General features: G+C 52.0%; 1 protein-coding gene across 2 annotated transcripts in view; it reads right to left on the bottom strand.

The window, feature by feature from the left end:
- Positions 1-15,429, bottom strand: part of RNF4 (ring finger protein 4) — a 28,928-nt gene extending 13,499 nt beyond the window's left edge. For both annotated transcript variants that reach the window (XM_014558714.2, XM_006173540.3), the window contains exons 1-2: positions 15,295-15,429; positions 2,629-2,789 (exon numbers count right to left, since the gene is read on the bottom strand). In XM_014558714.2, coding sequence (XP_014414200.1) covers positions 2,629-2,637 — 9 coding nt within the window. In that variant the 5' untranslated portion in view covers positions 2,638-2,789; positions 15,295-15,429. The remainder of the gene's footprint in view (positions 1-2,628; positions 2,790-15,294) is intronic.
- Positions 15,430-18,948: the final 3,519 nt, after the last annotated feature.

Genomic DNA, 18,948 nt, shown 5'->3' with positions numbered 1-18,948 from the left:
CAGCCTGCCCCCCGCACCCTCAGCTGCCCGGTCGCCCACACCTTCCAGCACTTCTGGGCCGGCTGGCTCTGACAGATGCGGTGAGGTCCTGCCCCTGCACCCTTCCTCAGAAGACAACCTCCCCCACAGACCTGCAGCCTCTTATTCCCACCCTGTGCGCACCCAGCCAACACTGGCCCCTGGGCTTCAGGGTCTCTTCTCCCCTCAACCCGGCGCTGCTCCTCCGGGCACTGGGCCTGCTCCGCTTCACGCTGGGCGACGTGCGGCAGTCCCGTGAGTACTGAGTCTAAACCCCCTCACCAGCACCAGCCTCACAGACTTCCCCTCGGGACTGGGCGCTGTAATGTGTGCAGGGCCCTGAGCATTCTTAGAAGATGTCATCACTACCCTAATTCCTTATGGGCCTTGTCAGGCATCCCTGGAAGCTGGGAGGACCAGTGATCACCCGTTAGACCTGCGCAAGGCCCAGGAGCACCCATCACCCGACCCAACCCTCGCAAGGCAACGGAGAAAAAGCCCGATTCTGTCTGTTCTGCCTGCTGCTCTCTATCAAACAGACACTTCCCCGGAGTTTCGGAAGCGTACCCGGGTTCAGCAGCTTCCCCTGGACCAAGAACAGGGAAGCCCAGGAGGGCCCAGTGGCAAGCGGCCGCGGCCGCTCTGACTCTCCAGGAAGGAGCCGCTCCGTCCCCCCAGGGAGCTGGCCCGTGGCCACGGCCGAGTCTCCTTACTGCCTGGTGCTTACGGCCTTTCCCAGCAACTACCAGATGACCCAGGGCTCCTTCACCTTCACCCCATTCTCTTGAAAGCTGTTCTTGTATCTTCTTTCCTCTGAAAAGGACCAAATCTTTCTCAGCAGACACTGCTGAACAGCACCCTTCACATCCCACCGCAGTTCCTGGGCGGCTTCTCCGTGAGGGAGTGAGAGGCAGCCGTGGGTCTGGGCCAAAGTCCAGGTGCTGAACCCTAAAAACCCTGCTGCCGTCACTGCACTGGTGTGTCCTGCCAACCCGCCCCCCCAACAGCAGTCCTTCCCAGGCTGCTCCTGCAGCCTCTCCGTGCCTTTCCCCAGGCACTCTTCCCAGCCTGGACTCCCCTTCCTCACCAGGCACTTCTGACACAGCTGTCAGGAGCCCACTCAACTGTCTCCTTCATTGTGAGGAGAGCCCTTATCTCTCCTGCTGATCATCTCATGACCACCCCTCCGCCCTACACACACAGAAGAAGCCCCCTGCACAGCTGTTCCACCTCCTCTTCCACCGGGACTCCCGGATGGCAGGGAGGAGGTGGCTGTTAAGACAGGACCAGGCTCAAGAAACCCTAACAGATTTGCAAAGACCCCCCTCCATGGGCCTCCTCGTCTTGTCACAGCTCTCCCCCTCCTTCCCAGCAGAGCTCTCAGAGGTGCACAGCTTTCAGTCAACACTGACCACTTGATCACTACCACCTAAGTCATGCACGCCACCCTAAGGAATTTTAACCAACTTCTCCACACACTCATGCGAGAGGCTACACTGCTCTATCTGTCCAGATCCTGCCTGGGCAAGTGTGGGCTTCAGAGGTGAGGTGCCCAAGCTTAGGACACGTTTTCCTTTAGGGGAACTGCAGTGGCAACCGGCAAATAAGGGCCAAGGTGGGAGGTCATCTGCCTTTTAAAAGGGTAGGTCCAGGGGAGGGTATAGCTCAGTGGTAGCATGCATGCTTAGCATGTGCAAGGTCCTGGGTTCAATTCCCAGAACCTCCTCTAAAAATAAGTAATGAAGCCTAATTACCCACCCCTGCCAATAAAATAATATAATAAAAGGGTAGGTCCAGGGGAAAGAAGCCGTTTTGTGTAAGAAAATCAACAGTAGGCCTGGAACACAGTGGGGGCCAGGGAACAGAATCCACAGGATTTCCATCACTGGTCACCCTGGGAACTGTTGTTCAGCCTTCTGCCCCCACCTTCCCGACACCACTCACAGCACCGCTGGAAACTGGAAAGAGGGTATGAGGCCTTTTCACATCTGTTTCACCCGATGTGAATGCAGAAAACAGCTGTTTTGAGTTTAGATTACATGAGCAACCTTGTTAGTAGGGAGTAAACTGGAGAGGGGAACCTTCAGGCAACCTCTGGACTCAAGGGGCTCCAGGTGACATCTGGGTTACACCAAACCAGAGCTGCCTCTGCAGTCTGATGAAAGCTCTGAACAGCAGCTACAATGACCTACCAACTTTGGTCACAGACTATGAGAAAACTCACCAAGGGTTATTACCACTGTACTCACAATGGACCAAAAGCTGCACAGGGAAAAGAAATAGAAGGGAAACCGGAAAACTGGACTGTAAATGATTAAACAAACCAGAGGCCTAGTATTTCTAGAACACTGATAGCTGCTCTGGAGATACAAAACTCCTAAACCCTCAGCCATCCTTCTCACCTTTCTGTCCTTAGGGCAACATGCAAAATACTGGACTCCAACTGAAGACAAGCAGATTGGCGATACTATAGAAGGCTCTCTACACACCCTTCAAGAACCAGGATTACTTAGAAGCACCTTTATGGTACTCTCACTCATGTGCATAAGGAATAAAGTCGTTGTTCAGCCTTAAAAAATAAAATTCATGAGCTTATAGAATCAAACTCACCGTACTCATTATGCTCTTTGGTTCCAACCTACAGACAAGGAAGGGCTCTGCACCAGGACTTGCAGGGAAGCCAAACGCTCCAGCCTGTCACGCCTGTTGGCTACTCATCCTCTGGCTAGCACAGAAGTTGAAGCCAAAGAGACTTCCAGTATCTTCAAGTCCTGAAAAACAAAGACATCAAGTCAATAAATGCTGCCACCCACATCGCTGACAACAGAGTTCAGTGCAGCCATTCACTGGTCCTTTCTGTCAGCTGGATGCTTTGCTGAATACTTCATGTAATTTATGCCCTTAACCCACGTTTTCTTAGGAAGTAAGCATTCTTGTAGAATACAGGACTGTCCGATCCCAAAGCCAGCAACTGGAACCAGGATGCCACCTCCTGCCCTCCTTCCTGGCTGTCGAAACCCTCGCAGATAGTCCTCAGCCCACGGCCCCTCCCTGCCTGTCTGGACTCACCCCTGCGGGGCTCAGTCCTAACATGGGCTCTGGCTCTCACCCGAGCTTGCACCCTCATCCCCCAGGCTGTGCTAGGAGACAGACTGCAGGTGGCAGGGCTCCAGCCTCATCACTGCATGATTCGCTCTGGTGAAACCCTTCCAGGCAGCCAGCTTGAGTGGTGTGACAATCCACGACCCACTGGGGGAGCAGGAAGTGGGGAAAGATCCCTGGTCTCTGTTATGAAAGGGGAAATTCTGAACCTTGTTCACAACCTGTGGAAGGCCACTTCTCTCACTCAGGCTTAGGAAAGCTACTGCTCCGTTGTCCTGACTGCAAGGCTGAGGACCCCACAGCCCACAGTCCATGGCTTCCCAGGACACAGTGACCACAGAGCCTCCTGCCACCTGGGAGGGTAGGTGATTGGAAAGCCCCTCCCATCTTGAATCCTCTCTGGAGTGATCAGGAGATCAATAAACAAACGGATCCCCCCAACAATGGAAAAAAGAAACCCTTACAGAGGCCTGTGCCAGCTGCTGGGGAAAGACAGGAGAATCAGAACTGCCACACAGGCCCTCACCAACTCCTCTCAACCAGGAAGGAGCAGAGCTTCCGAGGCCAGAGCAAAACCCAGAGCCTCTGGCTCTTCCCGTGACATAACTGTCACCCTCTAGAGGAGCTGATAATTTAAGGGAGCCACCGACCCTGATTCACCCTGTGTGCCCAGCTAAGACTTCCGTCTCTGTCAACAGATGAGTGGAGAAGAACCAAGAAACTGGATCAGGAAGCCAAACAGGTTCCAGGAGGCGCAGAGAAAGCAGCAGGTGCAGAGGCTGCTGGAGAACGGAGGCCCCTGGATTTCATCCAGGAGCCAATGAAAAGTGCCAACTAACCACAGTACATCAGTGTTCAGAGATGGGATAAAGCAGCAAATGAGAAGCAAAAATGTGCAGCCAGGTGTCAGGCTGCACCCAAGGTAGAAGGGGCTTCCAGTGGGGGAAGCCCGGGCTCAGGGACCCAGCAAGACTGAGGGGCCAGGGGAGAGTCAGAGCGAAGAGAAGGCTCAGTGGCCACCCAGTCCCGGAGACGGTGGCCTGGACGTGGGCAGTGGTTCTCAGAGCTGAGTCTGCACCCGCTCCCTGGGGGGCTTGCTGAACTAGTTTCTGACTCGGCAGGGCTGGGGGACCGAACCCAGGTTTTGCATTTCTAACAAGTTTCTAGGCAATGATGACGGTGTTGCTCCCAAGGCCACACCACAAGAACCACTGGTCTAGGACAGGGGCCTCGGAGCTGTAGAGAGACAGTCATATCTGAGAGAGGATGATGGAGCAGAAATGGCAAGACCATTCTCTTCTCATCCACAGTACCCTGCCTCCTCCAAAAGATCTCCTATCTCCTGGTACCCTTTCACCCACTGCCGATGTATCTAAAATATACAGCTGACCTCCGAAGCCTTTCCTTGGCTCCCCATCAAGTCCTACTTCCTAAGTGTGGCCTTCCAGTCAAAGCACATCTCCAGAACCAGACAGCCTGGACAGGAGCCAGGCCTCTACAAAACCCTTGTGACCTTGGGGGAGGCACTGAGCTTCCTTGTGCCCTGTTTCCTTACCTAGAAAACAAGACAGTGCCCACCTCAAGGGGTGTGTGAGGACTAAAGGAATGAATGCAGAGCACTTGGGACAGCTCTGCACATTTAGAGGCTCAGCGCCTGGGGGTGGGCATCACTGCCTTGTAAAAAAGCAGCAAATGAGAAGCAGTCTCTCCAGGTGCACCCCGTGCACAGCTCTACCCCTGTGCTCAAGCCCCAGAATGCCGTGTAATGCTGCACCCAACCCAGCTTTACAAGAGCCAACGGGCTGCATGTTTCCCTGCCCTGGGAATACAGTAAGGAACAGATGCAGCCACCAGCTCCGGGTCGGGGGATGGGTGCTGGCAGGCAGCTCAGGTGCTGTAACTGGGGCATGAGCTGGGTGCCAAAGAAACCAGGAGGGCAAGGCGCGGCCAGAGGAGGTTTTCCAGAAGCCTCATTAAAAGGACTGCCCATCCAGCTGAGGCTCTTTCTCCAGCACCTGGGGTCTGCTTCCCTCCACGCCCCCCCCACCCCATTGTGCACTCTGACCCTGAGAGGTCAGAGAACCTCTGCACCATGCACCCCTCCACACACAGGCTGGCAGCTGGCATGCAGCCCTCAGGCCGGCGCACCCCAGGCCACAGGTGCTTGCACCCAGGAATTGTGTGGATGCCCCCCGAAGCAACCCCGCGCCCACCGTGAAGACGGCCCACCCACTCCGAACAGAAGGCGGCTCCTCAGCTGCCCCTCAGGCCTCTCAGGACCAGATGGCACGACAGCCCCAGACGCGCCACACCTCCTGACTCTAACGCCACCTTCATGCTTCTGACCACACGGAGCAGCTTAGGTTTGCGTGTACACCTATGACGTAGCTCTTTTGGGGAAAAATTCTCTCAATGGTGTCTCAAGAATTGAGAAGAATTTGATAAAAATGTCACCCACAGACGATAGCGAGATCTGTCTGCAAAGCAAAGAGAAACAATTCAGTGCACATCCTCTGGATATTCCGTAAGCTTCTTGCCTCCTACTTGGTTACTTTTTAGGCTTTCAAATACGGTTGTTAGACACAGGTCCTGGGGCTGTCCCGCAGGCGCCCCTACTCCTCCCGCACACCCTCCCAGCTCTCCAAACCAGCCCCCCGCAGCCCTGGCGGCTGCTTCCCTGGAGCTTCCTCACTCTGCAGGTGGTTCCACGCCCTCCCAGGCCCAAAGCAATCCAGCAATTTGTTCCATATCTATTCTCTTCTTTTAGGAATAGTTAAGGGTCAGGGGTCAGAAAACATAAGAAGTTGGAAGGCTGGCCTGAAGAGAAATCTACCAAAGGGCTGAACTGACCAGAGAATGGAGGTGAGAAGATGGGAGGCATTTCCAGCAGACCAGCATGGGGACAGAGAGGCCAGGGGTTCAGACAGAAGTGCTCTTAGACTGCGCCGCCTGTGTGCTGGGGGCCAAGCAGAGACTGAACAAGTCAGAATGCAGACCCACGTGGAGACTCAGAGTAATCCAGGCAAGGAGAAAGCTGTGTGGCTTGGAGGCAGAGGCAGAGTGTGAGAAGTGAGGTGACCGACTGGATGGGAAGCGGTAGTTGGGGAGGCGGGTACCTTGTGTTCCTGGAGACTGAATGGTCTGCTGTCATTCCATTACTGCCAGAGGCTGACGTTTTTCCCAGGAAGCTGTTAGGGACACTACAGATGACGAAGCACCCCAGCTCCAGGAGTGTGGCACCCATACTCAGATGTGTGTATATGTCTATTTGGATGTGATTACATGTGTATTTCCACACGCATAATGGTTAGACACAGACTCTTAGGCAGTGTTAACCTGGAGCCGGATTCTCTCACCGTATCTCACACCTCGATTTTCCCACAAACCAAGAAAGGAAAAGCCAGCAGAAATGGGGCGGGCAGGGGCGCACCGGAAACAGAAAGAAGTAGCAACTCTGCAGCGTATCCTGCAGCATGTCCTGAGAAGACGTTTGGATTAGCAGCCCCATTTAGCTTAGCCCCGCGGGGGGCACACAGAGCCCTCACACCACACCCAACATCCGAGGTTGACATCATCACCCACTGAAAATCTGAGACCAAACTCAGCAGCACAGGCTCCACAATCCCCAAGCAACCCGAGTCCCAAGGTTGCTCCTTGTGAATTCTTCTACCGGGAGATGATATGCAGACTCACCGGGTCACTCATTCTGTGCAACAGTTATAAAGCAGCTCTCACTGTAAACCTTCAAATGGCTATTCTGAGACAGAAGGAGAGGCTCCTGTGAGTTTGAATAAGCTGGCCAGGGCAGCCTCTTTATGTGGTAAAAGTAGAGAAAAACCTAAATCCTACAGAATTTCATCAGGGAAATGCCAACTTACCAGTAAACAAAACTTATTAGCCAGTGATAAGGCACTGGCTAGTACCAACTGTCTGCCTCATGTCTCCTCCTTTTTAAGCCATAAACATACAATCATTCCCATGTTATTTAAACACTTCCCTAAATGGAATTTCAAAAGTAGAATTACAGAACACGTGTTAAAGAGCAAGAATGTTCCACAGACTGTTGTTGTGTACTGTCCGACTGCTTTCGTAAAGAATGCTAACATGCCCAAGGCTACTGGCAATGCACCACTGCCCAGGAAAACGGCCTTCCCAGGGAACTGGGCATGAGCATCAAAAGCTGCCAATAACTTTCATTTCAAAGCGTCTTGGGGTGAGGGTAGAGCTCAGTGGTAGAATGCACGCTTAACATACAGGAAGTCCTGGGGTCTATCCCAGTACCTCCATTAAAATCAAACAAACAAACCTAATTACCTACCCCACCCTACTCCCAAAAGAAAAAGAAAAAACTTCAAAGATTCTTAAATAGAACTTTGATGCCACCGTCACATTAACAGCCACGCCTTAGTACTTAGAGAAAACATGAGCCTCTTGCTTGTTCCACAAATGAGGGTGCCCGGCACACAGGCAGCAATCACGAGCCCAGCCAACGGAGCCCCAGCGCCCTGCACAAATACCTGACGGCGCGCCTCAGCTGTGCGTCTTCCACGTGGGGCCCACCACCTGCCCTGCGGTGCCCTGCGGGACAGCAGCGCGAAGTGCCAGTGCCCACAGGCTGCCAGCACCCTGCCGGCAAGCCCATGGGCTGACTGATGCAGGGACTATCTACAGGGTCCCGCTCTGGGTCAGGGACTGCTTCAGGTAAACAAAACAGACACTCGTGGAGCATATATTTTAAGGAAAAAGACAACCAATAAAGTAAGTAATAAAGATGTCCTCTGTCAGAAAGACCAGAAATCAGAGCTCTTCGTACAAGCGTGAGTGCTACGCAGGAGCAAAGCAAACCCTCAGCCCAGGAAGACGCGGACAAGGGTTTCGGGCTCTCAGCAAGGCTTAATTCATTTACTTCATTTCCAGAAAAGACTTGGCAGGATGTAGCTGATCACTCCTGTGTAGGCTCAGAGGAAGCAGAAGAGCCAGGCTGGGCAACAGGGCGGCGCCCTCCCAGTTACTTATTCCTGACGAAGGCTCAGCAGCCGCTGATCTCCCCTGAGGTTCTGCAGGAACCAGACGACTGGACTTGGCAGAAACAGAAAGCAGTGGACTGTGCTTGGAGACACAGTAACTGGGTCTTTCATGAATTTATCTTATGACCCTGATGAAACCACCTGAAATGAGCACCAGAGCCAAGGGGCCCTCACACCTGCTTGGTGATTTGTCACTCAGGGAAACTCCTTTCCTCCAAAGAACTCATCAAGGATTGCCTTTTGCTTCTACTAGAGAAAAGAAACAGCCCTCTGGATATAAAGATGCTGTAACTTTTGTTTGTGATTCAGGCCTTGAAATGCAAGGGTCCAGAATTAAGAATGCAAGTTAAGTTTTCTGAAAATCTATGAAAAAAAATCAATGAAAATGAAAAGAATATTATTCAGCCTTAAAAAGAAAATTTTGATACATGCTGCAACATGGATGAACCCTGAAGACATACTCAGTAAAATAAGACACAAAAGGGCAAATATTGTGTAATTCCTCATATGAGGTATCAAGACATCAAATTCAAAGACAAAGTAGAACGGTGATTGCCAGGGGCTGGCGGAAGAGGCAACTGGGAGTTACCATGTAATGGACAGAGCTCCTGTCTGGGAAGATGAGAAAAGTTCTGTAGACGACGCCTGCACAACAGTGTGAATTTACTTAGTGCCCACGAACACCTAAAAGTGGGTCAACCGGTCCGCTTTAAATATGTGTATTTTACCACAACAAAAAAATTAAAAAATAAACTTCACCTAATACTCTTTTTCTAGACACTTTACATAGGATGTAATGAAGTGTTCACAAACGCTCTGCAGTGGGCACAGCCCCAGAAACATCTGCAGGGGACCCCCTGTAGCGGGCTCCTCAGCACCCCCCACCCCAACGTCCTGGGCTCCCCAGGGCACACCTATGGCTCTAACAGCCAAAGAGGCCCTTGGCTCCTCTTCTTCTCAGTGCAGCTGTTCTTAGGAATTTCTCTGAAGTTTCACACGCAGGATTATGATGAATTACCCCCAAAACACTAGACTGACCCTTCTGCCAGCGAAAGCCCTGGAGCCCGGGGGCACCTCAATTCTGCAACAGCCGTGTCTGATGAGGCTGCATCAGTCACTGCGCTGGAAGATCTTCACAACTGGAAGGGACTTTATTAAACACCAAATCCAACCAATTCTGGCAGGTTAAAAGCTGGCTACTTGGTCCTGTAACTACTCCTTTGCAGAAAGGTTTCTCTGGGACAGCATGGAAGCAAAGCTGGGTGGCTTCTCCGCCTCTCTGGCCCCTAACTTTTAATGTTCTTTCAGCCATGGTGGTCTGGGCTCTGAGGGGCTGGTTATACAACAAGGCAATTGCTGGGAGCCAGGAGCAAGGATAAGATAATGAAGGAAACCTAAGGACCCGTTTCACCAGGGGTGAAAAGATACCAGAGGCCAGTGGGGTAAATTGACCTCAGCTGCTGAAGCCATGAACCCCCTCCCAATCTGAAACTCACAGGAGGCGGGCATGCGGGGCCTGCGCGGATGGCACCTGAGCAGAAAGCTAATCGCCGTAGCTGCTCCTACTGAATCACGAGCCTGGGCTGAGGTGACATAGTGCGTGTGTGTGAAGTAAATCAAGAACCACTACAATCAGACAAGGGGCAGGCTGTGGTGGTGGTTGTGGTGGTAGGGGGAAGTCAGAAGCTTAAGAATGTGGTTCTCCAACCTATACCTACAGCAGAGAGCAGCCAAGCAGCGGTGCCCCACAGCGGGAGCCCCTTCTTTTGCATTCAGGGGAACTGGTCTCAAACAGCACGGCGCCCAGGGCAGCTCTGCAGCTCTGCGCAGGACACGGCCTCCCAGTTCAGGCAGGCGCGCAGCGGGCCGGCTGGCGGACGGGGCACGCCGGCCTTGGGGGGCTGGCCAGACCCCACTCGCTACAGACATTCATCTCGGCAGTGGGATTCGGGCTCTCTTCAACCCTTCCTAGGAAATAAAATGCTAAGTCAATAGTCGTTGGCTCCCAGGACAGCAAGCACTTATTATGAAGGGAATGTTCTAAGAGATACAAAAAGCAGGAGAGCAGTAGGAGAAACAGTCAGTGGGCCAGAGGAAGTTAAAAGGCTCCACACAGTAGCTCAAAACAGTAACTAACCAACCAACCAACAAAAATCCCATAAAGTGCCAAAAAACGCTCAGGGCTTACGGGAAAGAGGAAACGGGTACCACACTCAAAAACGTAGTCAATCACACACACACAGTAGGAAGCTAACAAGAAACCCAGCAGCACAGTTCAATGAATCAAATGGTTAAGAAGCGCACATATACCACAGTAACTACGGCGCTCTACCAGGTTTGCGGCCTGTGAGCTCTTGGGAAGTAGGGCAAATACTGTAACATCAGACGTGCAGGGTGTGCCTCACAGCACACACAGGCAACCCAGACATCTGGGAGATGCTTGAGGTGCACGCGGTCTACGGTCTATGTGGCTCGGTTAAGCTGCGTTCAATTTTCTACACTCACCTATTTCTCACGGACGAAATTCTGCACACCAAACTCAATATTCCCACTACATTCATCTGGCTCCTGAATGTGTCAACCCCACTGGAACTAATGCACGCTTCCAACAAGTGTTTAAAGCAAAACTGACCATACTTTACCTCAGGTACCCTGGGTGTCAGGCATCCACTCCATGCTCTTTCCTATTGAGACAGGAAGGAAGGGGGCAGGGCACAACCATTAAAAGAATGACACAGCCGTTGAGGATGCGACAAAAACTGGTTAGAACCTACTAACCCCAAGATGGTGGAAGATTCGACTTTCCAGTAGAACTTGAGCCTCATTATACACTCATTGTAACATATCAGCATCCTAAATGACACACCCCCAGGCACCATGACAGTTCCCAGGCAAACCATAAGTGGCCAAAAAGGAGGCAGTGGCCCAATTCCTTCCCCCAAAGAGCTGGACTAGTCCTCCCACTCATTAGCATGTGAAATTACCCAGTCCAGAAGAACAAAACATCCCTGAACCCCAGGCCACTCCCACTTTCCCGGCAACCCCATGCCCTGAGGTTGCTCTGCCTTCTGAGATAGACCTTGTTCTGCCTATGGAAAGTGTATCTCCTAGGTCACTCGCTTTCCAAGATACTCCGTCTCTCCAGGCTTTTCCTGCCTTCTGAGGTGCCCGTGCTCTGTCTATGGAGTGCGTAACTCCCTGGATAAATCTACTTTCACTTTACCGTGGCTTGCTCTTGACTTCTATCCTGTGCGAAGCCAAGGACCCTCACTTGGAGGGCACACCCCAAGGACTCACCCAAGACCTGGGACATGGCCATCCTCTCAGTGCCCCATTTTCCGGTAACATAATCACAGTGCCATAATTTGATATATGCTGTTGCCTTCCCAGCAAAGGCAAGGTTCCCCTACCCTCAGCCCCCTTGAGGAACCCCTGCTCCTTCTTCAAGGCCTACCTCAAAGAAATGTTACTTACATTCCTCTCACTCCTCCTGGTCCTGAGTTTCTTCCACTGGTCTCAACGTGAATAACGTAACTCTCATGTCAAATACTTGTCACAGATTCCCTCTCCTTTCCACAGCACTTGGCGCAAACACACTGGCTAAATGATTCTTCCATTGAAATTAAAGTATCAAGCTTATTAGATGCTTGAAAGAGATGGTAGATACTTACAAGGATAGCACAGGGTATTTTCAAAGGGAAAAAAATGAATTTCAGAGATGGGAGAAATGGAGCCTTTCATTTCAAATAAAAATGTAGTCACCATCAAGAAACAGAGGCGGACCTGGCAGGTGGTCGTCACGGGAGAACAGGACAGAACACTCCCACCTGTAGTCACCATCAAGAAACAGGGGCAGACCTGGCAGGTGGCCGTCACGGGAGGACAGGACAGAACACTCCCACCCGAAGCACTTTCAGCTTGCAAGACGAGGCCAGAAGAAAAAGTTCTTAAAATTTTTTTAGTTAAGAATTGGAAAGCATCAAGAAGGTGCTTAGAAAGGAAACAAATTTTATCCTGGTCTGCTACAGCAAGCAGTAGCGTTCAGCAAGTTTGGCTAAAATAAGCGGTGAAGTGCAGCAGACAGGGAAACGCCCCGGTCCCAGGACCGCTCCCTGGCTGAGGCGGGGAGGTGGAGGGAGACTCACTCAGGCACAGTAACTGAAGTCCTCAGGAATACAATGCAATCACCGAAAATTAAGTTTTTTGAAAATATTTATAATCAGACCCTTCCTGGGTAAATGTTACTTGAAAAAGAAACATTAAAAATAAAGACAACATCCCCACTCTTAAGTTCAATTCTCACTATTTAAAGCTACTGGGAACTCCAGCTGTGCACCTTCCCACCACAGAAGAGTGTGTGTGACACAACAATCCAGCAAAAGGAGCAAAGACGCTGGAGCCTGTGGCTCAGATGTCAGGTCTGCTTACTAACTGTGTGACCTTGGGCAAGTGACTCTGTCCTTCCCCCTTCCTGTGCCTCAACCACAACCAGCTGGCGGTGTGGATTTGTAAGTGGTAGTGAGCAGTACGTATGACTGCATCACAAACCCAGGGTAACCCCTACAGACAGCTGGGTCACAGTCCTAAAACCAGGAATTACAATTCTAAAACAAAAAGGTGTTAGCAGATAACAAAGCCATTTAGCAGACATTCTTTTATTTTAAATTTGTTTATGTCAAATCTATACAGCAAGCCCATTTATTTAGCTATCTGGAGGTATACTCTGCAGTGGTTTAAAAAGCCTACAGGAAAGCCTTATGGTCACAATTTCTCTCTTGCACAAACAGGCTACTGATAATACTCATTTTGAAAAGTTTCCAGGCCTTTCCTACCCTTCATGGTGTGAAATAATTCACACCATTCAATGAACTTGCCAGTTCTTATTTATGCCCCAGGAAAAAACACTTCCAAAGGAGATTCCAGATCCCTGGAGAGGCACCCTCCAACCTAACCTCCTGCGTTTTCTCACACGTGGACTCTGTCCTCAGGGTAAGGCAGTATCTGTGCTCTGGGTCTCCCTCCTCAGAGGGGAAACCTCAAGTCCTGAGGAACAAGGTAGAAGAGCACACACGTAAATTATATCTCAACAAGACAGCCAGCCCTGTAATATTCTACATGAACCTACTCATCCCTCAAAAATCTGGGGATGGTGAAAGATGTAGGTAAATCACGTCAAAATACAACACTGGTAACACATACACAAGAATTCACAAAGCCACTGTCATACAGAGTACAAACAAATACTCGTGCACCCATTTTCAGAGTAGCATCCCAAATCTTTCCCAGAAATTGGTGGGGGTATATAAACTACAGGACATGGACTTTGCTAAGGGCCTTTAAGTGAAGAACTGCCACAATTGGCATCACTGACACTAAGTTCGGTGTCCAGTCACCACCCTGGTCCAAACTACCCTTTTCTTCTCTCTCTTCCTATCTGGTCCTGAAGCCACTAGTCTAGTCCACCTTTCTAACCACCCTTCTCATAGCACAGTGATTTTTCTAAAAGGTGAATCTAACCATGTTAACTTCCCCGCTTAGAACTCAATTCAGTGATTTCCACTTGGCCTTAAGACGAGTTCTGAATTCCTTGTGAGGCACACGGAAGACCTTCTGTGATCTAGCTCCTGCTTACCTCTCCAGTCCCATCTCATATACCATCTATATTTCAACCGCAGAGACTTTTTCTCCCTCTCTACACTCTCACTCCTCAGCTCCACCAGGGCCTGTACCATACCTGTTCTGTTTACTGCTGGACCTCAAGCAGAAAGCTTGGCACACAGAAGACCTCAAAAATGTGCTGACTTAGAATATTAAGTCAGCATTCTCAAAGGGGACAGAAAAAAACCTTTTAATGTACAGAACGTAAATATGCATAGACGACTCATAAAAACGGCACAGAGTATATAAGCAGCATTAAAATTTCCTGGAGAAGGCAAACAGGAAAACAATGTGTAAGAATGCTCCTGTGGGGGTGGGGTGGTCTTTGAAAAAAGGTTTATAAACACTATATTAAAGTAAAATTTGAATCAGAGTTGGAAGCGAAGTTCAGGCAATACAGAAGCCAGCAATATATCTTTCTACTTGAATGTTTCCATTTCCGCTCAAACCACCCAATATGTTTCCCCACCCACTAAAAAACAAACCGCAAGAAAAACAAAGCAAAACGAGTCCCTTCCACGCTTCTGCCTTTCATCAGCAGTGGTCCCCAAACTCCTGGTCACTGAATTCGAAGGTCTAGTCCTGCGTGACCTTGGGCAGACCGCCTCGGTCTCCCAGGCCACTCGGGCGGCCTAAGTGGAGTGCAGGACTGCAGAGCTGAGACTCCAGAACGTGGCGCAGAAACAGAACAAAGGTAGACCGTGAACGTCGATGGGCAGGGACACGGTTAAGACAAAAGCCCAAACCCCACAAACACTGCCACCGCGGGCCCTGAACTCTCCCCTTCTCCCTGGACGGGTCAAAGGGTGGGAAGGGGCGTGCACTGAGTCCAGTGCTTCAGGAACCTGCGTGCAGGTGCGCCTGGGAGGTGCAGGCTCACGCGGAGGAGCTCGGCCACAGGCCTCGGCCAGTCCCGCGACACACCGACCGGAAGCCAAGGACCCATCGAGCTCTGCCCCCGGCCTGGAGCCCCCAACCCCGTCCCAGCCCCGAGGAGTCTCCGCCTGGCGTCCGAGCGGACTCGCAGGCCCACGATGGCGGGGCGGCGGCGCGAGCACACAAAGGCAGCGGCCTTGGACGGACAAAACCCTCGCCGGCCCTGCCCCGATCCCCCGCGCCCGGCCCTGCCCCGCTCCGAGTGACCTTGGGCGCGTCCCTCCTCTCCCAGCCTCAGTTTCCCCCGCCACGCTATGGACGAAGCGCCGCTGGCCGCTGCCCGCCGGCGAGACCGAGACCCGCGGAGAGGCATCTCACTTCCGTTGCCCACACCGAGCCGGGCTCCTGCAGCCGCGCGGACGGCAGGGCGGGCGGGCGAGTGGACCCGCGGTCCGGGAGAGGCCCGGGGGGCGTCGGGGCGGAGCGCGGTCGGCCGCGCCAAGGCGGCTCCCTGGGCCGCGGCGCCGAGGCCTCTGCAGGCCGCGAAGCCGCCCGAACTCCGAATCTGCCCAGCCCTGGCTTGCCGCTCCCTCCGGGCGAAGCCTGGCCCTACCTGGCGCTGGTAAGGCTCGGCAGGCGCGGTCGTCGACGCACTCGATCGAGGAAGCACCTTCAGAAGCCGCTGAGAAGCCCTCAAGCAAGACGCCGCCGCCTCAACAGCGTCCCGCTTCCGCTCCGGAGGCCTCGGCTCCGCCCCTCACGCTTTCCTATTGGTCGTCCGCGTCCCTACTCCCGTGGTCTGCCGGTCGAGGAGGCATATTTTCAATCCTATTGGATAGTAGAACCATCTATTACCTCTTTGAAAAGATCCTCCTTCCGGCCACGCCCCCGCTCGCGAGCTCAAGTTCCCGCCTTCCCGCGAGAGATGTGGTCGGTGCCCCTCAGCCCGCAAGGCCTCTCGGGAGTCGTGGTCTGGGCTCCCGCCGCCCTGCTCGCTGCGTCGAGCGGGACGCGCGTATCCCGGCGTCAGTGTCCTCGTTAGTGATGTTTTGTGAGCGATATTCCCGGGGTCTCTACTATCAGCCAGAAACTGGGCCTGGGTCTGCAGGTCGTCCAGGCGCTCCCGACTCCTGACCTGCCAGGCCCGGGGTCGTCCTCTAGTCCCTGTGATCCGGGGTTCTCCCAGGCTGGTGGTGGAGAGGGGAGGGAAGCCGGAGGAGCCACTCTACCAAGACGTCTGGGAGGGCTCCCCGGAGGAAGCGACCTCAGAGTTGGGAACTGAAAGGACTAGAGTTCCAAGAATAGGGAGCCTAGGTAGAAAAAGTTTGGGCTACCATGTTCAGAAAACTGGAGGCGGCCCAGGGTGCCAGGAGTACAGAGGTGGGGGGCGGGGGAGGCAAGGGTCAGACCTTGGAGAGCCCAGATGCCAGGTTAAGTCTGGATTATCCCAGGGACATGAGGTGTCAGGAAAGGAAGGACTGAACCCGTGGAGGAACTCTCGCCATGGACCGGTCCTGGGAAAGGGGCCATGACCCAGGCGGAGGCCTGGAGCTCTCAGGGGCCTCCGGCATCTGATGCAACTCCGAGAGTCAAGAGAATGCAGGTCCTGATCCCTCCTGTCCGAGTTTGAATCCCAGCTCCATTGCAGACAAAGTTCACAGTTCCCTTGCCTGTTAATAGAGATAATAACAGGACCTATCTCAGAGGAAAAAGGTGGAGGACTCAACCTTCTGCAGCACAGGGGCATGCCAGCCCTGGGGAGGCACTGCTTGTCAGAATTGGGATTAAATGAGAGTCTGGCGGTGGGTTCCTTGGGTTTAGCTCCCAGAACTGGGCATGGATTTGGCAATCAAAAGAGAGCCCAGCTTGTCCTTGTCCAGAGAATATCCAGGTCTCAGGCCAGGGCCGTCATCCCTGGTTCCTCAGAATGCTCGGGCAGTAAGGAGGCCACCCCAAATGTCTTGGGATGGACTGTTTCCTAAGAAAGGGTCTTTAACCCAGAAGAGGGAGTCTTGTGTGGAAATGACTAAGCAAGTGGAAACCAGAGCATGAATGTTTCAGGGTTGAGTTGGTGAGCAATTTCTGTGTTTGATATTTTATGTAAGGGAATTTGGCATGGTAGCATATCAGATAAATCTAATTCCAGTGTAAAATATGTGGTTGAGTATTTGATTTTGCTAGTGATCTAGAGTTGGAAAGTACGAGATTTTCCAAAGTTTGTACTAATTGGAATATTAAAGAGAATTCACAAGTTTAAGAGAAATGTAGACATTTAATACATCTATAGGAGTTTTGAAATACTTGATAAGGCAGACAACTGAAATGCTAAAAAGCAAATTTAGATTCCACGTGTATAAATGCAGTTTTAAATGCCTAAGGGGGTTTCAGTTTCTAAATAGGGCCATACATGACGAATCAAAACAATAATTTAGGGGGTGGGCATAGTTCAGTGGTAGAGCACATGCTTAGCATGCACAAGGTCCTGGGTTCAATCCCCAGTACCTACATAAAATAAATAAACCTAATTACCTCCCCCCCAAAAAATTTTAAAAAACAATTGTTTGAATGACCAGATTTATAAATAAGATTAGTAATATGAATTTCACAGCCTGAAGAAAGGCTAGGGTTTTCTATTTGTAACTTGAATAAAGATGTGATGTTAAAGAAACTCATAACAGATACCAATTTTGTGCTCAATAGCTGCCTTCAAGTCCTCTCCGGTCCACACCTGACACTGAACCTGTAGTGTCAGCACCCCTGGCTCCCTCACAATTAGTGCCTCCCTCCGGCCCCACAATACCCTAGGTTAGAGAAAAGATTGGCACTTCCGTGCCCCGACAGTGCCACACGGCTAAATGCGGATTCCTGGGCTTTACACAAGAGCCTGAATCTCTGTGGCCTGAGAATCTTGCTTTTTATCTCCCATGGAAGATACCCTGCCCGAGTGAGTTTCAGATACTGTCAACGAGGGCCTTCTGGCTGTACTTAAGCAGAATGTCAATTCCCCAGGTGGTTCATAGAGCACTTTCTCAGCATCAGCTGGACCTGATCTCCTCTGGCGGGCCCTCTTTCCAGGGCAACTTGACTCTCTCAGAGGGCTCATGCAGGGAAGGGGAGGGAGGGAGCCACAGTGTGAACGGAGGCCCTGGGCTCTCGTGGGTAGTTGGTTAGCTGTTGCTTCAGAACAAACCTCCTGAAAGCTCAGTGCTTTAAACAAATAGACATATATTGTCGCTCGTGAATCTACAAGTTAGTAGGGGTTGGGGGGAGAAGGTACTGTTCCTGGCTGCCCTCACATTTTGGGGTCTGCTGGTTTCTAGGGTGGTTGCCAATGGCCTCTGCTGGGAGAGCAGGCTCTCCTTCCCATGGTGTCCCATCCCAGCAGGCCACCCTGGACATGCTCATACTGGAGCCAGGCAGGGCTCCAAACAAGAGGGACCCCCAAGACCACTTGTGGTCCAGGCTCTGAACTGGCACACAGCCAAGCCTGCTGCACTCTATTGGCCAAAGCAAGTCAGCCCAGATCCAAGACTGGGGGAAATAACTCTGCCTCTTGATGGGAGGTCACAAGGCGAGGAACCTGGAGATATTTTTGCCATCAGTATACTACACAAGGTCTGCCCTCAGGCCATAAGCTCAGGGGATGGCCCAAGACCTGCCCCTACAGGGATGTGTATCCAGCAGAAGCCCCAGGTCCTCTCAAGGCAGCTCTGAGCAGCTACCCAGTCCAGGAGGACAGGTACAGGCCTTGCAGAGTGCCAACTAGCATTGCCCCAAGAGCACCCTGAGTTTGTTGGGCCACCACCTCTTCCTCTGCTCCAGAGCCAGTCTGATAGGTGAAGGTAATTCTCCCCTCCTACCACAGTGCTTACTCTGGGCACCCATGCAGGCCTTCCCCCACTGGAGGAACTGGCTCAGCAGAGCATCTTCAATCTAGCCCAGTGAGGCTGGAGCAGATGTTCACAAAAGGCTTGGAGGACAGAGAGGCTTCCCTCCTAAGAGGGCCACCAGGGAAAGAGGGCCCTTCTTCCTCCAGACATTGTGAGGTTGGAACTGCTACCAGCTTGGAGACAGAGCTCCTGGATCAGGTATGTCCTGCAGTCCCCCCATCTTTGGATTGCCAGTTATAGAAGCTAGTAATTCCCCTTTTGAAACCCTCAGAGCTCCTGAGGGACTCTCCTGGGACAGGTCATCATCAGTGTATTCCATCAATATCAGATGAAATGGGTTTGAATCATGCAACACAGGATGTAAGAAATGTCATGTT

This window comes from Camelus ferus, chromosome 2 (genome assembly GCF_009834535.1).
Source record: "Camelus ferus isolate YT-003-E chromosome 2, BCGSAC_Cfer_1.0, whole genome shotgun sequence".
NCBI lineage: Eukaryota > Metazoa > Chordata > Mammalia > Artiodactyla > Camelidae > Camelus > Camelus ferus.
Note: the sequence above shows the minus strand (reverse complement) of the source record. Positions and strands in the feature narration are given on the sequence as shown.